General features: G+C 44.3%; 1 protein-coding gene across 29 annotated transcripts in view; it reads right to left on the bottom strand.

The window, feature by feature from the left end:
• The window catches only part of MAGI1 (membrane associated guanylate kinase, WW and PDZ domain containing 1), a 480,285-nt gene that overhangs the window by 72,058 nt on the left and 386,968 nt on the right, over positions 1-21,259 (bottom strand). For 10 of the 29 annotated variants that reach the window (XM_053378258.1, XM_053378261.1, XM_053378272.1 and 7 more), the window contains 6 exons: positions 17,956-18,013; positions 11,938-11,985; positions 10,529-10,629; positions 7,322-7,414; positions 3,173-3,358; positions 1,196-1,816 (listed from right to left, as the gene is read on the bottom strand). In XM_053378258.1, coding sequence (XP_053234233.1) covers positions 1,196-1,816; positions 3,173-3,358; positions 7,322-7,414; positions 10,529-10,629; positions 11,938-11,985; positions 17,956-18,013 — 1,107 coding nt within the window. The remainder of the gene's footprint in view (positions 1-1,195; positions 1,817-3,172; positions 3,359-7,321; positions 7,415-10,528; positions 10,630-11,937; positions 11,986-17,955; positions 18,014-21,259) is intronic. The other 19 variants (XM_053378265.1, XM_053378281.1, XM_053378282.1 and 16 more) reach the window with 3 other exon arrangements.

The raw sequence follows: 21,259 nt of genomic DNA, 5'->3' as shown, positions 1-21,259 counted from the left end.
TTAATTGTTACTAAGGAAATGATTATTTTTCTCCTTCCAATAAAGTACAGCAGAAAAGTTGTCCAAATATAAACAGTTAACTTATTAAACCTCACAATAATTTCATAATTATCGGTCTATGTACTTCTAATAGTATAACCAAATCAGTAATTTTTTGATATAACTGTAAAAACTACTCTGAAAATTTATTATTCCAGAAATGAAACCTTCATCTGGTTGTAAATATTAAGATTATACCAGCAAGAATGAGTCTTTCTGTAAAAAAATAATAATGATTTAAATCAAGTCTTATTGACTAGTGATTTAAATCATGAGTTAAATCGTGATTTTAATGGATTTGATTTAAATCAGTTTCACCCTGCATCAAAGAAACCTTTCTGGGGATGCAAAAAGTTGAGCATGGCAACTAAAGCGAGGTCATAGCAATTCCTTGTTTCTGCAATAAGGTGATTGACTGATATGGGACTAAAATGTAAGACAGAAATGAGACCGATTAATTAAAAATAAATAAATAAATAAATAATCAGCTGACTCATCATTTCAGATTCTCATTAAAACTGGATACCTGCAGTTTCTGATCACACCACCTCATTATACCCAGGATATATAATGAGGAAGTTTAAATGTCAACCATGATTTCCATTTCCATATGCAGTTTGCTATGGAAAGATTAATACTGTGTGTCATTTTCTTTTTCTAATGCATCGGTATGGATGCATTTAAAATAAAATAAAAAATCGAAACTGCCAGGCTTCTAAGTATATGATGAAGAATCTCAATATTGAGCTTGCTAAACTATTCCACTTTCGGCGAGAAAACGCTTCTCAGCAATTCTGATCCATATTGACTCGAGTCTCTTCCATATCTAAAATAAGCTTAGAATACCAGGGACACATCTTTTGTTATATTTCTACAGGGTTATTCAAAACAATGATCCAAATGAAGAGGCAAATGACTATCAGTTTTCATCAGTCTCAGGTGGCTGTGTGTATTCAAACATCTATGTTTGAAGTCAGGCATTTCCAACCTGGTATTGCCCAGAAATCGTCGGACTACAACTCCCATCATCCCTGACCACTGGCAGCTGATGGGAACTGAAGTTTGACAACATCCGGAGGGCACCTGCCTGGGAGAGGCTGCTTTTAAGTCCGTGCTGTTTTGTGTGAACTAAAAGAAAAAAACACACCACACCTACCTCCTCGCTGTACAAGCAGTGTCACCTCGCTTCCTTTTGGGCATTCGATAAGCATATCCACCACTTGGTTGTGAGTTAGATTCTGGACATTCTTCTTACTGACTTCCACTATAAGATCCCCTTCTTTTAGGCCTCGGCACCTTGGGCTGTCAACGATTTGCTTCACTCTCTGTCCCCCACCCCCGGGACTGTCTGCTATAGTGAAGCCAAAGCCCATGGGCCCTTTGATTATATGTACAGTTATGAGTTCAGGTTGCGTCGCTATAGAAGAAGCCAAAGAGACGGTGTCATTGGGGTAGCCGTGGGATCCGTTCGAGGAAACCTCAGCCGGGCTGCTGGGCCTGGGCTCCTTCATCCCATTTACTTTCCCCGTTTTGCTGCCGTGACTCGCAGGGGAGTCATAGTTCTCCTGCCCGTTCACAATGATCGGTTCTTTATCCAAGATGGCCACAGAGGTCACTAGGCTCGTGTTGGGATCGTCGGGGTCGAAAGGCAGAGGATAGCCTCGGCAGAGTTCTAGATCCACGCTGGCGCCGATGGGGATCGACTGGAAGATTTTGACAACTTGAGCGTGCGTATGGCCCAGCACACACGTGTCATTCACGCTGACGATAACGTCTCCTACGGAGCAAGTGGACGAAAAGTCTGTGAATTTACACGGCCAAGCCTGTTGCATCAGCATATGGGGACTACCTTAGGTTTGCCTAAGTGCATCTCCAGTCATATGTTTTAAACATACATTCGACCAGCAAACACTCAACACGTTTTGCTATGTCACAAACTGTCTGAAAACCCCCACACTTTTATGGCAAGTTTTTAAATTTTGTGTCGTGGGTGGTGGCTGTTTTAAGAAACGTTATGAGCAAACCTATTTGGCATGAAACATCAAGTGCATTTGTCTTTGGTGCCTCAGACTTTTTAATGACTTTTTAACAGCAACCGTGAAGAGGAAAAGCACAGGAAAACCAAAATGGAATTTTGTACGAACGACAAGCAAGGCGATGTGGTCAAATGGGCAGAATTCAGAGTCCAGACCTTGGTTTCTCTGAATCCTCGGTTCCCTATCTTTAAAGTAGAAACACCATGAAAAACAAAGGTGAAGGATGAAATATTGACCATAAGTTTGCTTTAAGATGGGAATCCCTAAATATCCCCAACGCAATGAAACTTTTATAAGAAGACACAGGCACTTGCAGAGGTGGTCGTGCAGACTAACTTACTGAAAAATAACTTCAAAAGGCAGTGGAATCTTCTTTTAATTTCTGGAACAAAGTAGCTGGGTTCCAGACGACTACAACGCACTTAACTGCCATTCAGTGTTGCTGATTAGAAACTCTTCAATTACCCCCCCCCCAAAGAAACCCCCAAACCTGCCTTATAACTGTGATAATCCCCTTGCTCGCCTGGATAGAGGGTGTGTGGAGCTTTTACATGGCTGGAATATAGCCTCCTGTAAAACGGTATGAGTCAAATCAGCCTCAGCCAATAAACAGGGATGGCCAATAAAGAGTTGTGGTCCATCGACATCTGGACGATGTCTAGGAGCTACATAAAAGGGGTCATCAAATGATTGCCAACCCCTTCCAGTAGAGTGCTGTTTCAAATGGATCCCATCTAGGTACAAAATATTACTTGTCAAGCATACAACACTGTGACAAGCCTGCTTGTTTTGTTGAGCATCAGAGATTCATTGATCAAGTGGCCAAAAAAGTATTGCACGCTTCTGAGTGCTTTAAAACACTTACACCAAGGGAGGTTTTATTAGCCTTATAGACTGAGGTCACAGCAAACCGATACACCAGGCGCACCCCACCCCACCAATTCTGTGTCTTAACTTGCCATTTGACCTCAGATCTTCACGGTTTAAAAGCTCAAAAACCTCCATTCTCTGGGCCACACCAGCTGCCCGAACCTGCTAATATTACATGAGCGCAAAGCATTTGGGGAGTGTTTTTGAAGCCAGATTGACAACACTACCTGTTTCCATTTTGCCATCCAGGGCTGCAGGCCCATCAAGCACCAAACTCTTTATCTGAAGAAATTCATCCGGTTCATCCCCGCCGACAACGGTGAAACCGAAACCCCTGCTGCTTTTCCTCAGTTTGGTGTGAATGAACTTTCCTTTCAGTTCAGATGGGTTCCGTGTGAAAAACGGCTTTCCTGCTGTGGAAGTTTCAGAAGTTTATAAACATGCCAAGGAAGGAAAGAAAGAAGAAAAAAGAGACAAGCACGCCTCTCCACTACCCCCTTTCCTTAACCTCTCTCAGCAACACTATGAACTCACTTCTAAGGATGAACAAGCTTCCAAGCTTCAGAGGGCTCCTTTTTTTCCCAGGCAGGTGAGAAACTCCCGGGAAGCTCAAAAGATGGGAGTACATTCTCCCCCAAGAAGGAGGCTCAATTAAAATGCATCGCCGTGACCATCTCTCCTCGGTTGGAACTGTTAACAGCAATTAATACAGTAACATCCAATCCAAAAGGAAATTAAAGGCCAGCGATACAAGTTAATTCCCACTGTAATGCACATCCTAATTGCAAAAGTGTTTTTCTTTTTAAAGCAAGACAACCTTATTAAGTACAGCTGGTTATCGTCAAAGGCCTGGCCTGTACATCACACTTAGCCAAACTATGGCTTAGTGCAAACTCATGGGTATCCAAGGACAGCTGGCTTGGCGCCAAAGTGTTACAATAAGCTCAGAGCTTACAATCTCCAAATGGAGAAATATTTGGCCCTCAGTTCACGTGCCCTTAGAAATTGGCTCTTTGACCAGGATGCCAATCAAGACAGAACATCCACAGTAGCTTCCCATAACTCTACTTGGTACCCCCAAATTAAGATCAACCATTCAAGGCCCCACTACCTTGAGACGCTGACTTTCCTGCAACTGCGTAGGGCATTTGTTGAACTAAGGTTCCAGCAGATGCCATCAGCATACTTAAGAGGGGAATTCTCCATATGGAACACAAATGCATTTATAGAAGCAATCAGGTCAAGGATATCATGTGCTACCTGTGAATTTGCCCCCTATATACAATGCTCAGATATTTTTAAAAAAAGAATCTATTCTTAACTAATCGCCCCAGGAGGTGACAGTCAAATTTTTAGCTGATAAAAGATCTTGAGATTATACACCTGGCAGCCAAATTTGCTCTGGCAGCTAAGAAGCTCATTCCGGATATGTGAATGCTCTCTAATTTTTTAAATTTTATGCTGTAAACTTTGATAGGGTATGTCGTGCGATTTCAGAGCATACCCTTGCCTTGCCCTTTGCTATACATTGTAAAGGCTATGCACAATAAATTGACTGACTGACTGATTGATAGATTGATTGGCATCTCCTTTTTGATCCCCCCTGGTCCTTTTGGTTGCCACATTGAACTAAGGAGTGGGGTGTGTGTATTCTGGTTTATTTTGAGTGGCAATAATAGCTTTGTAACACACAGAAAGGCCCTCTATGCACTAGCTGCAAAAAAATAATAATAAAACAAAATCAGGTGAAAGGTGTTAAGATAAAATCACTGCAATTATTGTGGTGATTCAGAGGTTTAATCTGAAATCAAGGTGGATTTGACTTTGCTGGTGCCTCTGGTAACCTCTGAATTACATCATGGATGTTGGCTCACATTACGGATACATAATCTGTATTGTTTTATTGGTACTGTTGCTGTGGGATTGTCACTGCCTGTGGCTAGAACAATAAACTGATACCGTACTGTATGGAGCTAAGAGGGCTCATGGTTAAGCTCTCTTCAAACTAACCATGAGCAGTGACCAAGGTTGGCTTTTGGTTACAGGTCATGGTTAGTCTGCAGAGAGCTTAACCATGAACCCAGGCACAGGCTGGGCCAAAGGTTGGCTCAGCATACATTTGCAGACATAGCAGGTGTAAGAATATGGCAAGTGTAATGGCTTAGCTCATGCTAGATTGCCCTACACCAAGTCAGAACACAGGTTCATCAGATACAGTATTGTCTGGCAGCTGCTCCTCAAGTTCTTGAGCTGAGATATTTCCTGATATTACAGCATGCGCTGGAGAATGAATCTAGGCCCTTATCCATGTGCTCATCCACTGAACTATGGAGTCCTTTCCCCTTTAATTCCAACCCCACCCATGCCCACAACATCCGTAGGAACCGATTTGCACACTAGTATTAGAAATAACACCCGCCTCATGGAAGAATCAAGAAAGATGAATGCTTTTGTTCTTTGTGCGGCTGAAACTGAGAGCATCATATCTGATGAAAACTGAGAAGGGGATACAAGGATGAAATGCTTGGAAACACGCACAGGCGAAATGCATAGGAGGGAACAACAAACCGCAGATAATGTTATGTTGGCATTGTCCCCTCCCAAATAGCCATGATAAATACGTCTTCCCCACAGGACAGCTATGGAATTGAAAGCTGCAGAAGAATTACACACAGCGAAGGAGAATACTTTTCAACACCGCAAGGGTGAATTTGGTATTTACAAAAATAGGTTTTTGCACACGCCAGCCAAGACGACAAGGTGATACATAATATGACTCTCAAGGGTGACTCAGAACACCAAAGCTTTAAGCGGTGCTAATTATTTTTGAGCCTGAATGGATTTTTGAAAGTATAAAATCACCAAGCAAGGAGATGAGTATGCCATGGGGAACCTCTGAAGAAGAGATAAGTTATGTATTTATTCACTTAAATTCATTAGCAATTTTACCATTTGCATCTTTACATACCAGCAATAAAAATATGTTAATAAAATAATAAGAAGGCAGCAGAGTCGGTACTATTTTAGTGCCTTTTCCAACCTGACTTCATTTTTTCCAAGTGTTTCAGCCTGTGCAGCTTAGGCCCCAGTTCACACAATGGTTCTTTTCAATGAGCTGAACTCAACACGTTTTCCATGGACTGGCACACGCTGAACTTGTTTTCTGAATGGGCTCAACACATGCCGCCATCCTGACTCAACGTGTCCTAAAGAGGCATTGGCAAGTGTGCCGAACAAGCGTGAGAAAGGCAAGCGCACAGAAGTTCCTTGGGCTTGAGAGCAGCAAGCTACCAGCTTCTTCATGCTTCTCATACAATGGATAACTCCACCAGTGTATTTTGTTTGGGGGCGGAGGCAAAAGCTTCAGGACAGGAAGTGGGCTAGTCCCAAGCTAGTTTGTGTGTGAGAGAGATTTCTTTGCACAGTCACATGAACTAGCACTTCTTGTTAAGTCACAGCTATTGAGCATGAGAAAGCACTAGTGTGGACCTAGCACTTTTGAGAGGCTTCAGTTCTGGGGGTTGGTGCAGAAAGGGAAAATTGTGCAAAGTCAGGAACCCCTGGAAACTACCATGAGCCAGAAGCCTGCTTACTGGCATCCCACGACCTTCCCAGACCCCAGTAATAAAGGAGATGTCCTTTTTGCTTGTCCAGAGCCCTCACATCTCCTTCCCAGAGGTTGGTAAGGAAGGCGCAGGCAGTGTGAGGGCTCTGGGATGCTGCTGGAGCCCTCCTGCTCCCTTCCCAAAGACCAGTAAGCGAGGAAAACCCCACCTATCTGACTGGGTTGCCCCAGCCACTCTGGGCAGCTCTATTTAGCCACCCCCCTCACAAGGTTGTGATCACAGAGCGCTTGAAGGAGCTGGGTATGTTTAGCCTGGAAAAGAAGAGACTGAGAGGAGATATGACAGCCATCTTCAAATATCTTAAAGGCTGTCACATGGAAAAGAGAACAAGCTTGTTTTCTCCTGCTCTGGAGGGTACAACTAGAACCAATGGCTTCAAGCTGCAATTAAGGTGATTCCGACTAAACATTTGGAAAAAAACTTTCTGACAGTAAGAGCTGTTTGGCAGTGGAACAGGCTCCCACAAGAGGTGGTGGACTCTCCTTCCTTGGAGGTTTCTAAGCCGAGGTTGGATGGTCATCTGTCATGGATGCTTTAGCTGAGATTCCTGGAAGGGACCACCTTCCAACTCTACGATTCTACCACTGAGCTAAGAAGACCCTTCCTCTAACTGTAAATCAGGCAAAACCTTTCCCTGAGTACTTCACCACACCCCCAAGGAAGGATATCTTATTTGATAATGACACTCTCTGAATCATTTTTTTATTTTCTCCTTCGTGCGAAAGAGAAATACGTATTACAGCAACTTACTTTGTACTGGAGCATCTCGAACTGTCTCCTGGTTGTTGGGAGTGTGGTTTGGAACAGCAGGAGGGGCAAGTGGCGGGTGCTCCGCTGTCCATTCTGAGAAAAAAAAACAGACGTGTATTGGCTTTCACTCTGTTGACACCAGGGGAAAATCAGCAATCAAGAGGGACTCGACAGGCCGACCATGATGGCTCTTCAAGTGCCTAGTCAACCTTCTTTGCAACCCTACAGAAGACTCATCATGTCTCTCAGAGCCTGCACAACCATGAGAAGTTGGGGGGGGGGAATGATTCATCGCCCTAAACCAGATGTTGCTGGAATCTGCCAGGCCCAGCCAGTATGGCCGACGGTCAGGGATGGTGGGAGTTGCAGTCCAACAACATCTGGGATCTGGAATCCTTGCCTTAATGTGATCAACGATAAGAGAGCAAGATTAACCACACGTTGGGAGTGTGGAAAATGAGGAGCAATGCCTGACTAGTGAATGGATATTTGTGGTCACAGAGGACAGACAGATGCAGTAGTTGGGGTTAACCGCCCATGCTTACACTGTAAGGCCACACACACAGCATTTTAGTGCACGTTACAACTCGTTCAACCTCCCATCTGAAATTGCCTTGCCTTTTATTGGGCCTTCGTTTATTTTGAATCTCAGACAAATCTATGGAGGAGAGTGAGCTTTTGTTGTATGTGGCAGATCATGTTTTTATGCTTGTTTTTTTTTTAAAAAAAATGATCCAGTCTCCTTGGCTCTGTTTTATACTGGTTATGTTGATGGCATCGTAATCTTAAACGTTGTAAAATGCCCTGAGTGGTGGGGAAGGGTATACGTGTTCAAACAGATGAAATAAACAATAACTGTAAGGAAAGGAGAGGCACTTAGTGCTGCTTGGCTTAGATACAACTTGCCCATTAACCAGGCAATGCCTGGAACCAAGCTGTCTGCTGCCTTTGCCATTTTTCTGGAGATCAGGGCAGGTGGGGACAGCTTCTCCTTCCCATTGCAGCTCCTCATGATGTGCCTGAGTTCAACTAAGCTGATTATAGTTCAAATTCATCTGTGAACATGTGAGATTATGAAACTATCTCAAACAGAGGTAAACCTGTTGATGGCATTTTACCATTGCACTGTGGAGAGTGTATTAACTTATGATGTGTGTGTGTGGTTTGGGAGCTGCACGGCCAGGGAAAAAACAATGCTGTCCAGGGTTGTAAAGACTGCAGAGAGAATAATTGGGTGCACTCTTCCCACCTTAGATCAAATCTATGCTGTCAGGTGCCATAAGAAAGCGGCAGAGATAGCGCAGGATAGTACACACCCCGGAAATGATCTCTTTCAGCTTCTGCCTTCTGGAAGAAGGTATAGGGTTATAAAGGCCAGGACTAGCCGCCTGAGGAACAGTTTCTACGCAAATGCAATTCTGGTTCTAAATGCAGCATAAGGGCTCTCTATAGTATAAAGGTAAAGGTACCCCTGCCCGTACGGGCCAGTCGTGTCCAACTCTAGGGTTGTGCGCCCATCTCACTTAAGAGGCCGGGGGCCAGCGCTGTCCGGAGACACTTCTGGGTCACGTGGCCAGCGTGACGAAGCTGCTCTGGCGAGCCAGCACCAGCGCAGCACACGGAAACGCCGTTTACCTTCCCACTATAAAGCGGTAGCTATTTATCTACTTGCACTTAGGGGTGCTTTCGAACTGCTAGGTGGGCAGGAGCTGGGACCGAAAGACGGGAGCTCACCCCACCGCGGGGATTCGAACCGCCGACCATGCGATCGGAAAGCCCTAGGCGCTGAGGTTTTACCCACAGCGCCACCCGCGTCCCTCTATAGTATAGTGTATTTTAAAATGGGGTTTCAGAGTTTTTAGGGGTTTTTGAATGTTTTATGTAGTTTTTCAATTTCATTGTTCTGCATGGGACAATGACAATAAAGATATTGTATATCGTATAACCACTGCTTTATCTAGCCTGATCCTACTACCTGTGATAGCTGCTCGCCAAGCTCTCTCGCAGAGATGTTTCTTCCTGATACGATGTAAAAAACGAACGGCACACACCTGGAAATGCCAGTGACTGAAGCTGGGCTTCCTGCCTGCAAGATGTGTGCCACAGGACTCTGTTCATTGAAATCACTGATCTTTCTTTGGCCACCTCTCAGTTGTCCACAGAGGATGGGTTTGCGCAAACACCCACATGGGTTTAGCATCCTTTGCATTTGGAACTTTAGGTCATGGATACTGAAATCCACACAGGAGAGAATGCCTTGCATCACACTTGCATTACTTCTGGAGCAGCTCTGTGCTTTAAAGCAGTTGCACATATCAGTTTCCCCCCTGAAAGTATTCACTGGTTTGCCTATTGTGAAGACACAGCAGCAACTTGAGGAACTAGACAAGTTCTTTCTCATCCACAGACAATGAAGGGAGGGCCAGCCATTTTCAACGACAGCTTCCTGCTTGTTCTATTTCCTAATGACTGCAATTTTGTCATTGGGTGCTGCAATAATGGTCAGCTGCTTGAAGCATTTACGCATTAAAACAAAAAGGCTATCTGAACCGTCAGCGTCTATTCACATAAACTCTGTATTCTACTATGCATCCTAACCCAATAAACCAATAGAGTAAAGACACTCTAAATATGCTGGCTCAGTTTGCACTAATGCAAGAAATGCGACGCCAACGTGAATGAACAGATGTGTGGGTTCCCAAAGCGAAGATCATAGCTATTGCTGTTTGGGGCTTAGCCGTGGTTTGGCTTAGCATTATGTCCAAACCCAGGCTCATGGTTTGCCTCTGCAAAACAAACTGTGAGTGACAAATGTTGGTTACAGCCCCTGGTATGCAGTTCTGGGAACCTGCCATTTCACTGGCTTGTGCTAAGCTGCCTGTGGATGCTCTCAGAACAGTACTATTGATAGATAAATCACAACCTGCAGGACTCTGTATGGGGACTCTGCAAAGGCTGCATATATTTCATAATAGAGGCAAATGTAGTTATATTGGGACTGGTTTTTGCAGGCCAGGATTATTAATCAGTTCTGGTGTATTTCTGTCCATGCATTGTTATCTCTCTTCAACTGCGCCTGGCTCTGTATGGAAGGGCAGCTGGGCCTAGCCAGGAATTCAATAATTAAACAATACAAAACCTTAAGGAAGTACATGTGGTGTTTAGCAAATATTTCAACCCTGACAATTTTGCAGAGTAGTTGCCAACCTTCTGGTGGTTGTGGTGGTTGCTGCTGCTGTTGCTCAAGCTGTTTCTTCCGTTTAGCTTCCAGAACTGGGTTTTCATATTGTGTTTTCCGGTTGATGTGGCTAAAAAGAAAGATCAACGTTAAATAAGGGAATACTTGGCGAAAACAGAAAAGAAAAAGAAACCTTAAGCAAGCTCAAAGACTCCTCTAACAGAAACGTGGCAGGGGGAGGAGAGAAGTCAAATGCAAGACCTGTGGACTATGTGTCAGAAAGCTGCTCTAAAGGGGTGGGGAAATGTTCACAGCTTCTTATCTGGCATGGCATCTTGAAGAGGTATGGCTAATTCTTTCAAATACTCTAAAGTAGCAGTTTATCTGTGAACAATGATATTAAGGCAGGAGAGTCCATGCAAGACAGTCATCAGATTCTCAGATGTGCAGCCATTGTTGGGTTCAGCAGAGTTTAATATGGCAGCGATATCTCTAAGATATCTGACCAACATGCTATATCATCACAGTACATGCAAGCTACTTATAAATGCTCCGGAATAAACTTTGCAAAAGCAGACTGCAGAGAGGCTTAGCGGAAAGACCACAAACAAGCCACGGACACTATCGCTGCGAGTTAATAACCCTAGCAGAAATCTCCAAAAAAAATCAGCATATGGGGACTCCAAAGTCTGCCACATAAATAAAGGATGGATGGCCGAAAATTAAAAACACCTGTGAAAAGGTTAGAAGGACAAAGCAACTCTGTTATCAAAAAGTTAAGCCAATAACTTTAAGCCATTAGTAGTCTTGATACAGCCACTTGGAGATCTCGCTTATAGGTTACTTTTTAAAAAAACAAAACAAAAACAAAACACAGCTTCGTGATTCCAAAGGCAAGAGTTCTTTTGAGCATGTTCATTTTCCCTGGGGTGCTCCATTGTTTTCAACGAACCTGAGCTAGAGTCCGACTGGCACTGCCTGAATAACCACATGGCTGTGCCTGGCTGACCCAATGAAAAAGAAACAGTGTCTGTCTGCCTTTGGCACAGCTCCATTGAAAACAATGGGACAGTACGAACACCTGGGGATTGGCTAGATGCAATCGGATGCAATCTTAGAGCCTGATCTGCTATGATGGTGCAGTGGTGGGCAGGATCAGGCCCTAGACTTTTTGAAGCACCATGATGGAACAGGTTTAAGGTGCTGTGTGAATGGCTGGAGCAGCACCCGTATCACTACACTTGCCAAGGCTGTGGGGCACCGTGGCAGGGAGGAGACAAGGCTGCCAGCACCTCATCAAGGGCACCCTGGCAGCTTTTGAGCCAAGTATAAGAGCAGTGCAGGTTTCCTTATAAGCTGATTGCTGAAAGACGGGCCTCCCCTATTGCTCCCCTGTTTGTGCCTGTGCATTATTCACATTAATTCTTTGAATACAAACCTTGAGCCCAATGCAAAGTTTACCCTCATGTCCATCTGGACTCCAGTCCTTGTAGCAGTTATAGAATATATAAACAAAAACTATTATCAAACAACAGCATTGCACTCACAGGGTCCAGCTCAGATTTCTTTTGGCTTGGCTCGTAATAGAAGCTCGCAACGTAAAAAAAGGCTATTAGGAAGAGGGGCTGCATTTGACAGAGCAACATTAATTTAATGAGTGCAATAAATGCGAAGGAAATAAAAGCAACCCAGGTTCCTCTCGGTTATGAAGAACGGTTATGAGAGTCTCCGTGTCACTGCAAGCCAGCAGCCCCTTCTCAAGCCTCTGTGGGACTCCAGTGCTGTGACCCAGACCTTGGTGGGCGAGGGCACGTGAGGTTATTCATAACTCTCTTTGTCATTCTCTCCCATTTCCCAAGTGGGGCCATGCAGAGCAAGTAGGAAGAATGAGCAGAAGGGGTTTCCCTACTGGCACACAGATGGATGGAACTGGAAGGAGAAAGTCCACTCTCTTCCTCCAGCTAAAAAACAAACCTCCCCTGGGAGCTGCACCAGATGAGTAATACAGCCATTGTTGGCTCTTTTGAAGCTTCTCATGGGAGACGCAAGTCCAGTTTTGGACCAGCAGATGCGCTTGCATATTATGAACAGATGAGCTGGTGTCAGTGTGAAGGATGATGTTGTTCCTGGTCTTGCAAAGCGCTAGCCTTGTGAAGTATGAAGTACTCCTTCAGAGGATGTAATCTTGCTCAAATGCAGATAGTGCCTCCTGGGGCAGACCTCACTCATCTAAGTCTAGCAAGCCCCCATATTGCTATTATGCATGCTTTGGAGCTGGGTTGCTGGAAGGGGTAGATGGAAGGGGTTGCAAGGCTCAGGTCTGGGGAACAAATGCAGACCCCCAGGCCACATATCCATCCCCCGCTTCAGGCCACACTGCTCATCGGTCCTGCTCCATGTCCTCTCTAAGCGGTTTCTCTTGGCTAGAAGGTGTCCTTGAACTATGGCGATGCCTCTTGTTTTCTGCATGTGGAGACATGTATGGGTGTTAAACTGCTGGTATTTGCATGGCTGGGGTGCAGCCAACTACATGCACCTGTTGCTCCAACCCCTTTTGCCTCAGGCCCTGCCCACCCCTGGGGGTTCCCCAAAAGGCAAAGTGTTCCTCAAGCTGGAAAAGGCTCCCCATCCCTGGTATATGAGAAGCTGACAACAAAGCTGACTAACTGAAAAGTCTGCTTCCCTACCGTGATAGGAACTTTGAGGTCTTAGATATATGGTAATGTTCATAACCGCACGTACATAAATCAGCACAGAAAGACCGACCTGAAGCCATTTTGATTCCTAAACTGAGCAAATGTTTTCTCTGCAAGGTCAAAGTGGAAAAAGCCTCCCCATTGTCTTTTCCTTCACAAATCCTGTCTTAAGGGTATGTCTGTGTTTGAATAGGGTGTGAGCCTGTGACATGGTCCAGGAACTAAGTATTTATCATTACAAAAGACTGGCCAGGCTCCCCAGGGTATCTAATCAAGTAACCTGCCAGACAGAAGATAAACAAGGACAGGAGAAAAACAACATTCAAATTTCTGTTTAGACCGCCTTTTTTGTGATGTAGGTATGATGTTTCTGGGGGTGGTCTTGATCTACAGGGTGGAAATTTCAAAAGTCTTTATAAGGCCTTGCATGCCATTTTTCTGGGTCCCTCTTCTCTCCTGCGGGTGAGGGGAGCACCCTGTTGCAACAGATCAATAAAAATCAAGCTTACTAGCTGCTTTGCTTCTCAATATTCTCTGGTTGGCCTCTGTTATTCTCTCCTACCAATAAGGAACCTATGTAAGGACTCTATATGGGCTCTTGGATACCCCATAAGGGAAAAGGGCAACTTTTGTTTACAACACTACCACACACACACAAACACACATGCAAACAATGTTTAGGCCCCTCTCCAAAACCTCAGTGTGAGAAATAATGCCTTACCATCCTATACTGAAAATGGATCTTAGACGACAAAGGTGGAAGCCTTCCAGCTGAAGATAATCCAAATCTCACAAATGCAAAACACTGAGTGAATGGTGATAAAAGTTTTGTCTTAGTTCTTAACTGCACTCGGCACTTCCTCAAAATAGGTTACAAATGCCGTCTCTGACGAGGACGAAGGCCTTGGAACAGGCAGGAAAAGGCCAGAAAAGTCAGCTGAAGTGTTTATAATGGGTTGAAATACTAGGAAAATGAGATACAATGGTACACGTGGATGTACGTACATCATGGCGGGGTATGAATGCATACACAAAATGAGTATTCTCTCCGTGTGCTTAAACTGCCACTAGCATGGAGGTTCTCGGGTTCATGGGTAGCAGTTAGGAGCAATAGGCCTGGTGGCTATATTTGGTCATTTTTTAGAAAAAAAGACTAAGGCAAAAGTGAAAAAGTATCAGTATGACCTTATCAGACCTATTGCTATCGTCATCATCCATACAACTCTTACAAATACAGTCATACCTCGGGTTGAAGTAGCTTTGGGATAAGTATTTTCGGGAAGTAATGGAGCATGTTACTTCCGGGTTTCGCCGCTTGCGCATGCGCAGACGGTCAAAATGACATCACACGCATGCGCAGAAGCAGCGAATCGCGACCTGTGCATGCATAGACGTGGGTTGCGTTCACTTCTGGATGCAAACGGGGCTCCGGAATGGATCACATTCGCATCCAGAGGTACCACTGTATGTTGATCCTACTTGCGGGTAGGAATGGCCGGATAAGGAGAAAAACCCCAACTGTGGATTCAAAGGAGGAAATGGCAATAGACAGGCTTGGAATTGGATTATCCTGAACATGCATTCGTACTATTAATCAAATTTGATAGTCTCATTATGCAATGTATTTTCCCTATCTAAATAACGTGTGTTGAAAAAAGCTATCCCAGAACAACAGCAATATAGTGAAGCATCAAATGATCAGGCTGTCGGGGGAGAAGTGAAATTACGGTGTGAAAAGCAGAATTGTGTGAATCCTACCTTTCTAGCTCCAGGAGTTTTCTGGTGAAATGAACGACAGCGGGCCTGCCGCTTACACAAGGGCTCTGTTGTGGGGGTTTGTGTGAAAAAGGCACAACTGTGCAAAGTCAGGAACCCCTGGAACTGCCCCATCATCTGCAAGGTTGAGGGGTGCTTACTGGGGTCAGGGAAGGTTGTGGGAAAGTCATGTTGAGACCCGTGACTTTCCCAGATTCCAGTAATCAAAGCACGGGGCTTTGGGAAGGATGCACACAGGCTCTGGAACGCTGTCGGGAGCCCTCGTGCTGCCTTCCCAAAGCCTAGTGAGGAAAAGCCACTGGGTGTGTGGGAAAATGAAATAAAATAAATGGAGAGTGGGCTTCTCTCACTCTGTATTCATTTATTTGTCCTCCCACCACCACCACCAGCATAAAGTTGTGATTGTGTTAAGTAAAGCAAGCACAAGTTGTGGGTTTATCATATATAGATTTCAGCCTGTTGGTCTTTTGGTATGGAATCTGATATGGATGCTCTATGATCTACCGTGGAAGTGTGACTCTGTTGGTTCTCCCAGTGTTTTTTTGGTACCATCGACCATGGGCATCCTTCTGAGTGTAAGTTAGGGGTTCAGTGCTGAAGTCACATTCCTGAGAGACAGGCCCAAAGGAGTGGATCTGGTAGATTGTTGCTCTTCTCTTGGCCAGTGGCTAATGGGGTTCTGCAAGGCTCCGTCTTGCTGGCACAATGCTGTTAAACCTCTAAATGAAGCTGCTGGGGGAAGGTATCTAGGTATTTGGGCTGCAGAGCCATCAGTATGCTGATGGCACCCAACTCTCTCTCTCTCTCATTGCAAAGTTGCTGCTCATTGGTAGCCATCAAAGCCTGGATGGGGTGGAACAGGCTGAAGCATAATGCAGTCACAAAACAGAACTGCTGGCAGTTTAAAGCAGGTGGAGAATGTTCTGAGTGTGGTTACAGTCCACCAGAAAGTTCAGGTTTGTAGCTTGGGTGTGCTCCTTCAGCCAGCGCTGTTAAATGTGTCGGTGGCATCAGTTGCAAAAGGCTCCTTATTCCAGCTTCAACTGATTTGTCAACCAGTCCACCCTGACAAAGTCAGACATACCTCCAATGGCCTTCAGACGATGCGACCACTGTAACACGCGCTGTGTGGGGGTTGCCACCGAAAAATGTTTAAAAACGGCTACCAAAGGTTGAAAACAGGATGCCGACAGATGCTAGACATTTTGCTTCTACCATGCCAGTTTTCTAAGATTTGCATTGATTTGTCCAGTCGCAGACGACTCTGGGGTTGCACGCTCATCTCGCTCTATAGGCCGAGGGAATCGGCGTTTGTCCGCAGACAGCTTCCGGGTCATGTGGCCAGCATGACTACCACTTTCTATCTGTTCAAGGAGCTGGTGTTAACATTTTAAGTACCAGAGGACTTGAAACTAGGGTAACTTAATGTCTGCCTTCTCCCATACATTCTTCCCTGCATGCTGTGATCATCGCCTAGAGCAGGGGTGGCCAACTCCTGAGGGACTGCAATCTACTTTCAGCATTAAAATCTGACAGTGATCTACCCCTTTTTTTTAGGGAGGGGAAATGCCATTTTTAGGGGTTCAGGCACACAGGACTGTTGGGGAAAGGGAAGAACTAAGAGGCCCAAGCACATGTGTCCAATGCTACAGACCAGCTCTTTAGATTCCAAACCATTGTTTCTCTTATGCTGCTTTCTCATGTTGCCAGCCAATTTTTCACTGAAGCAGAGGACTTAATATAAATGGATTATTTGTGCACCATGCATTCTCTCTCTCTCTCTCTCTCTCTCTCTCTCTCTCTCTCACACACACACACACACACACACAGTGGGTTGGAAGATACCGGAGAGATTTCTTAGTATGGTGTTTAATAGCAAAAAGCACAAAAAAAAGGAAAAGGAAAAAGAAAGAGAAAAGATAAATATTTCCCCTTGATGTCTCCAGCGAAATAAATGTCATGTTTTAATTATACGGTTTGCTAACGTTGGAGTCCAAGGCTCAGAGGCCATGAGTTAAAACAACAAACATACACCATGAAAGGTTAACTCTTCCAACTAAAGAAAACACTGTGAGCTGAGAGATACCAGGGAGCTCATCTATTCATTCGTACATATAATTAAATATGCATTCTTGTGGGGGTTAGCAATGAAACTAAAATGGAATCTCAATTTCTTAAGGGAGAGAGCTGCCGTGTAAATCAAGAGCAAGGCAGAATTGGGGGGGTGGGGGAGAGAAGGAAGTCGTCCTTATAAAAATGCTGCCCCCCTTTAAGCAACTGCTCACTGCAGGATTCCTTCTGGGTAATGTTTGTTTCCACACATTTGGAATAAAGTCACAGTAGTCATTTTGGCTACACTGCAACGCTAGCAAAACCAGGAATTAAAGCCAAAAACTGTGACCCAGTTCAGTTAATCTAAGAAGATTCCTGTCTTTAAGAATGCCACTTTGCTGCCATATTCAGATAGTGAATCCGCGAATCCTGTGCCCCTGCTTTTCAGATGCAGGCGATGTTTCTGAACTGGCATTTACTTAGGAACCCAGGACTTAAAACTGAGGTCTGTATTGTCTTCATTTCACAGCAACTCTTTTCAATCCTCATTTTCATTAAACAGCTTAATACTGCTAGTATATCATTCCAAAGCATACAGGAAATGGAGTTTCCCGTCTCTCAGGCTGAATTTGTGTTTTCTCCCTTAATTATCACTAGGGGGTGCCCAAGAGCAATGCATGAGGTACCCTCCTCTCTCTCTTTCCCTTTTCAAGCATCCATACTACAGAAAGAGCCAAGTATTTGCAGTTTTATGCTGCTAGCTACATACTGGCACATAGCACCACAGCCTGTTAATGATAAATCAGTCAAGGTGGCTAAATTTCCAATGACAAATGCCCAGCTCAAGTCGATTTCCACACAGTGGTTGGATGCTGCTATCTGCAGCGTGTTAAGGGTCACATAAAAATCATTACGGCGACAAAGTTACTTACTCTACATAGTAGACACCATATACAGGATCTTCAATCTTTTCCCAACCAGTAGGTAGTTCTGGAAACAAATGGATATTACTTATTTAAAGCATTTTACTTTCACTTGCAGATTTATCCTCCCCGCTGCCCCCAACTACGTTTTCACATAACGCTTGCTGCAATCCTAGAGCATGCAACTTTTAAGAATACGCTTTTTAAAACAATCTATTCACTCACTGGACAACACGTTCATGGAAATGGCTTCTCAGGACACATTGTGCAGCTTAAAGGGTGAGGCACACACAGTCTCTTTTCCCCAAAAAGGTACCGTATTTTTTGCTCTATAAGACTCACTTTTTCCCTCCTAAAAAGTAAGGGGAAATGTGTGTGTGTCCTATGGAGCGAATGCAGGCTGTGTAGCTATCCCAGAAGCCAGAACAGCAAGAGGGATTGCTGCTTTCACTGTGCAGTGATCCCTCTTGCTATTCTGGCTTCTGGGATTCAGAATATTTTTTTTCTTGTTTTCCTCCTCCAAAAACTAGGTGCATCTTGTGGTCTGGTGCGTCTTATAGAGCAAAAAATACGGTAATCTGTTGCAGTAAAATGAACCAAGATCCAAATATGTCATTCCTTTAGTGCAAAGGACTCCCCACCTGTGCAACAGAACTTCTCGTTTTCTTCTCCTGGTGATCTCTCTGCCCAAATGCACAGGAGGCATGTGGGCTGAATATGTCATTTTGTGCAAGTGGGGAGCCCTGCCACTAATAGGAATAACTTTGCTGGATGCAACCCCAAGGTCAATCTCCTGGGAGCTTTCGTGCAGCACTTTGTTCGGTGTCAGAAGTTTTTGTTATGGCTGTCGAAATGCATTTGGATGGACATTTAATGGCAAAAAGGCTTACGGAGCCCTGAAGGTAACAGGGCCCTGAAACAAGGATCAAATGACAACAGGCTCATATTCATTAGCTATGTCTGCAGAGCGAGATTTTTGAAATTCTTTACAATAGGGAGTAATACAATTATATTGCAAAATAGGGGCAACATTCCCAGCAACGTCACATGATCTGGTGTCTGTCAATATGCCCAGCTGATGTCCATGTGAGCACCCCCAAAAAGGCAGGTCCTCCCGCAGCACCTAGCAAACTGCTAATGTGGCCCAACTTGCAGCAATTGTCTCTCAGCTCTATCTAAGCACTTCACATTTCTATCACAACTGAAAGGGATCAGAATCCCGGTGCTGACAGCATAAATCTCTGTGCACGTGCAGTCATTTTATCATGTTACAAAACCTGTCACAAAATCATTATCCCTTAATTGCACCTTAAAGTAATTTTCAGTTTTACAACTGCGGGGTGGGGGGTGGGGAATGCAGCAAAAGGAAGATTGCTCAGGAAAAGCTAAGAGCTCCACGCCTGCAGGTTTGCAAAGCTGGAGGCGTAAATACTTCTATAAGCATAATTAGTCAATGAAGAAAAACCATTTGAGCGTACATCGGAGTTTGCTTTTTTAACTTGTCTGTTTTGTTTTCTCCTGCTCTCGATAAGAGAGAATGGCGCGTCAAAAGGGCCACAGGCACCAAAACACAAGATTTGCTCTGAAGAAGCTCTACTTATCAGAAGCAAATTGCTGCCTTTTTAAAAAAATGAAGGAAAAAAAGCTTAACTTAGGTACAGTGCCTAGTAGCTTTAAGGAGGATGGGATGTGCCATCCTTTTCGAAAGGCAGCCATGAACAACCTCAGAAGACATGAATCCATCATTTGTCCTCTGTGGACACAATACAGATGAGGGCAATTGTGTGGGCTGTGTAGTCTGAATGATAAGAGCAATTCTTTCTGCTCACAGGAAACCTTTTCCAATGAATCACTTTTGCTTTCCCCAGTTTATGTGAACATCACAAGCCAGGACTAAGAGAAGTTTCATTTTGAATAAAGCTCCTGATACTCCACTTGAGAAGGTAGGGGTGGGGAGGGTTACTTGACTGAACACTTCCCATATTGGGGGGGACCGGACCCATTGTGTACAGCAAAAGGTGGTTCAGACTTGCTGGGACTCCTAGGTGTACGCAATGCTCATGGTCAACTTTCAGGCTTCCCAAGGGTATCTGGTTGGCCACTGTGAAAACAGGATGCTGAGCTACTGACCTGATCCTGCGGGCTCATATTTTTACTGTAATATATTTATTTATACCCCGCATTTCTCCCCGATGGGACTCAAGGAAGCTTACAGACAAAAGTAAGAACCACTTAAAATACAATTAAACACTGAAAAAAAAATCAAAGCTACATACATATATAACATTTATTAAAACCATCCCCAACATGTTAGGTTCTTAAAAGTTAGGCAATGTGGTGCCATCCACATGTTGCAGGACTTTGGCTGCCATCAGCCCTAAGCAAGCAAGGGTTATGAGAGTTGCAGTCCAATAACATCAGGAAGGCACCGTCTTGGATCAGAGCTACACTCCTCAATAAGCCAAGCTTTCACAGGCAGGGAGTTTTTGACGTGAATACAAAACAAGAATTACCTTGCTGGAGCAAGCCAAACATCCATCTAGTCCAGTCTTTCTGAAACTTGGGTCTCTAGCTGTTTTTCCAACTACAATTCCCATCATCCCTGACCACTGGTCCTGCTAGCTAGGGATCATGGGAGCTGTAGTCCAAAAACAGCTGGAGACCCAAGTTTCGGAAGCGCTGATCTAGTCCAACATCCTTTTTCTCATCCTCAGCAGGGAATATTAAAACACACACACACCCCACCTGAATTCTGACATAGCACACTCCGAATAGGGTTTTAACCATGGGCTCTTCCTAAACTCATAGGGTGAATTCAAAGAAAGAAAGAGAGAGTAAGAAGACACTCTATGCTCAGCATATTAGTGTCTTTTTAAAAATCAGACCGTTTCACTGAGCTTACCTATAATGGTAAAAAATAACCAAAGTGAGAGTTATTCTAAGACCACAGCAAGAAGCAATGTTTGTGAAACGAGCATTGGTTAACAGCACAATCATATGCATGTCTACTTAGAAGGACGTCCCCATAAGACTTGTTCCCAGGAAGCACATATAGGATTGCAGCCTTGAAAAGGAAAGAAAAAACACCCAAACCCTATTTTGTAGCCTGCGCAACATGAAACAGTTTTCCAGTGTGCTATCAACAGGCTCCAGCTACAATGCCATAAGGACACAAATAGCTCCAGACTGAACAGCAATGAAACCCTTATAAACACACATGGGCTAATTACTCAAAATGTATGTTTGCAATGCAGAAACTGGCTGAAAATCAAGAGAAATTATTTAATGAGTTCTGCTCCACATGTTCCTTGTT

The sequence above is a fragment of the Podarcis raffonei genome, chromosome 2 (assembly GCF_027172205.1).
Source record: "Podarcis raffonei isolate rPodRaf1 chromosome 2, rPodRaf1.pri, whole genome shotgun sequence".
Classification (NCBI taxonomy): domain Eukaryota; kingdom Metazoa; phylum Chordata; class Lepidosauria; order Squamata; family Lacertidae; genus Podarcis; species Podarcis raffonei.
This window is presented reverse-complemented; position numbering and strand designations above follow the sequence as displayed.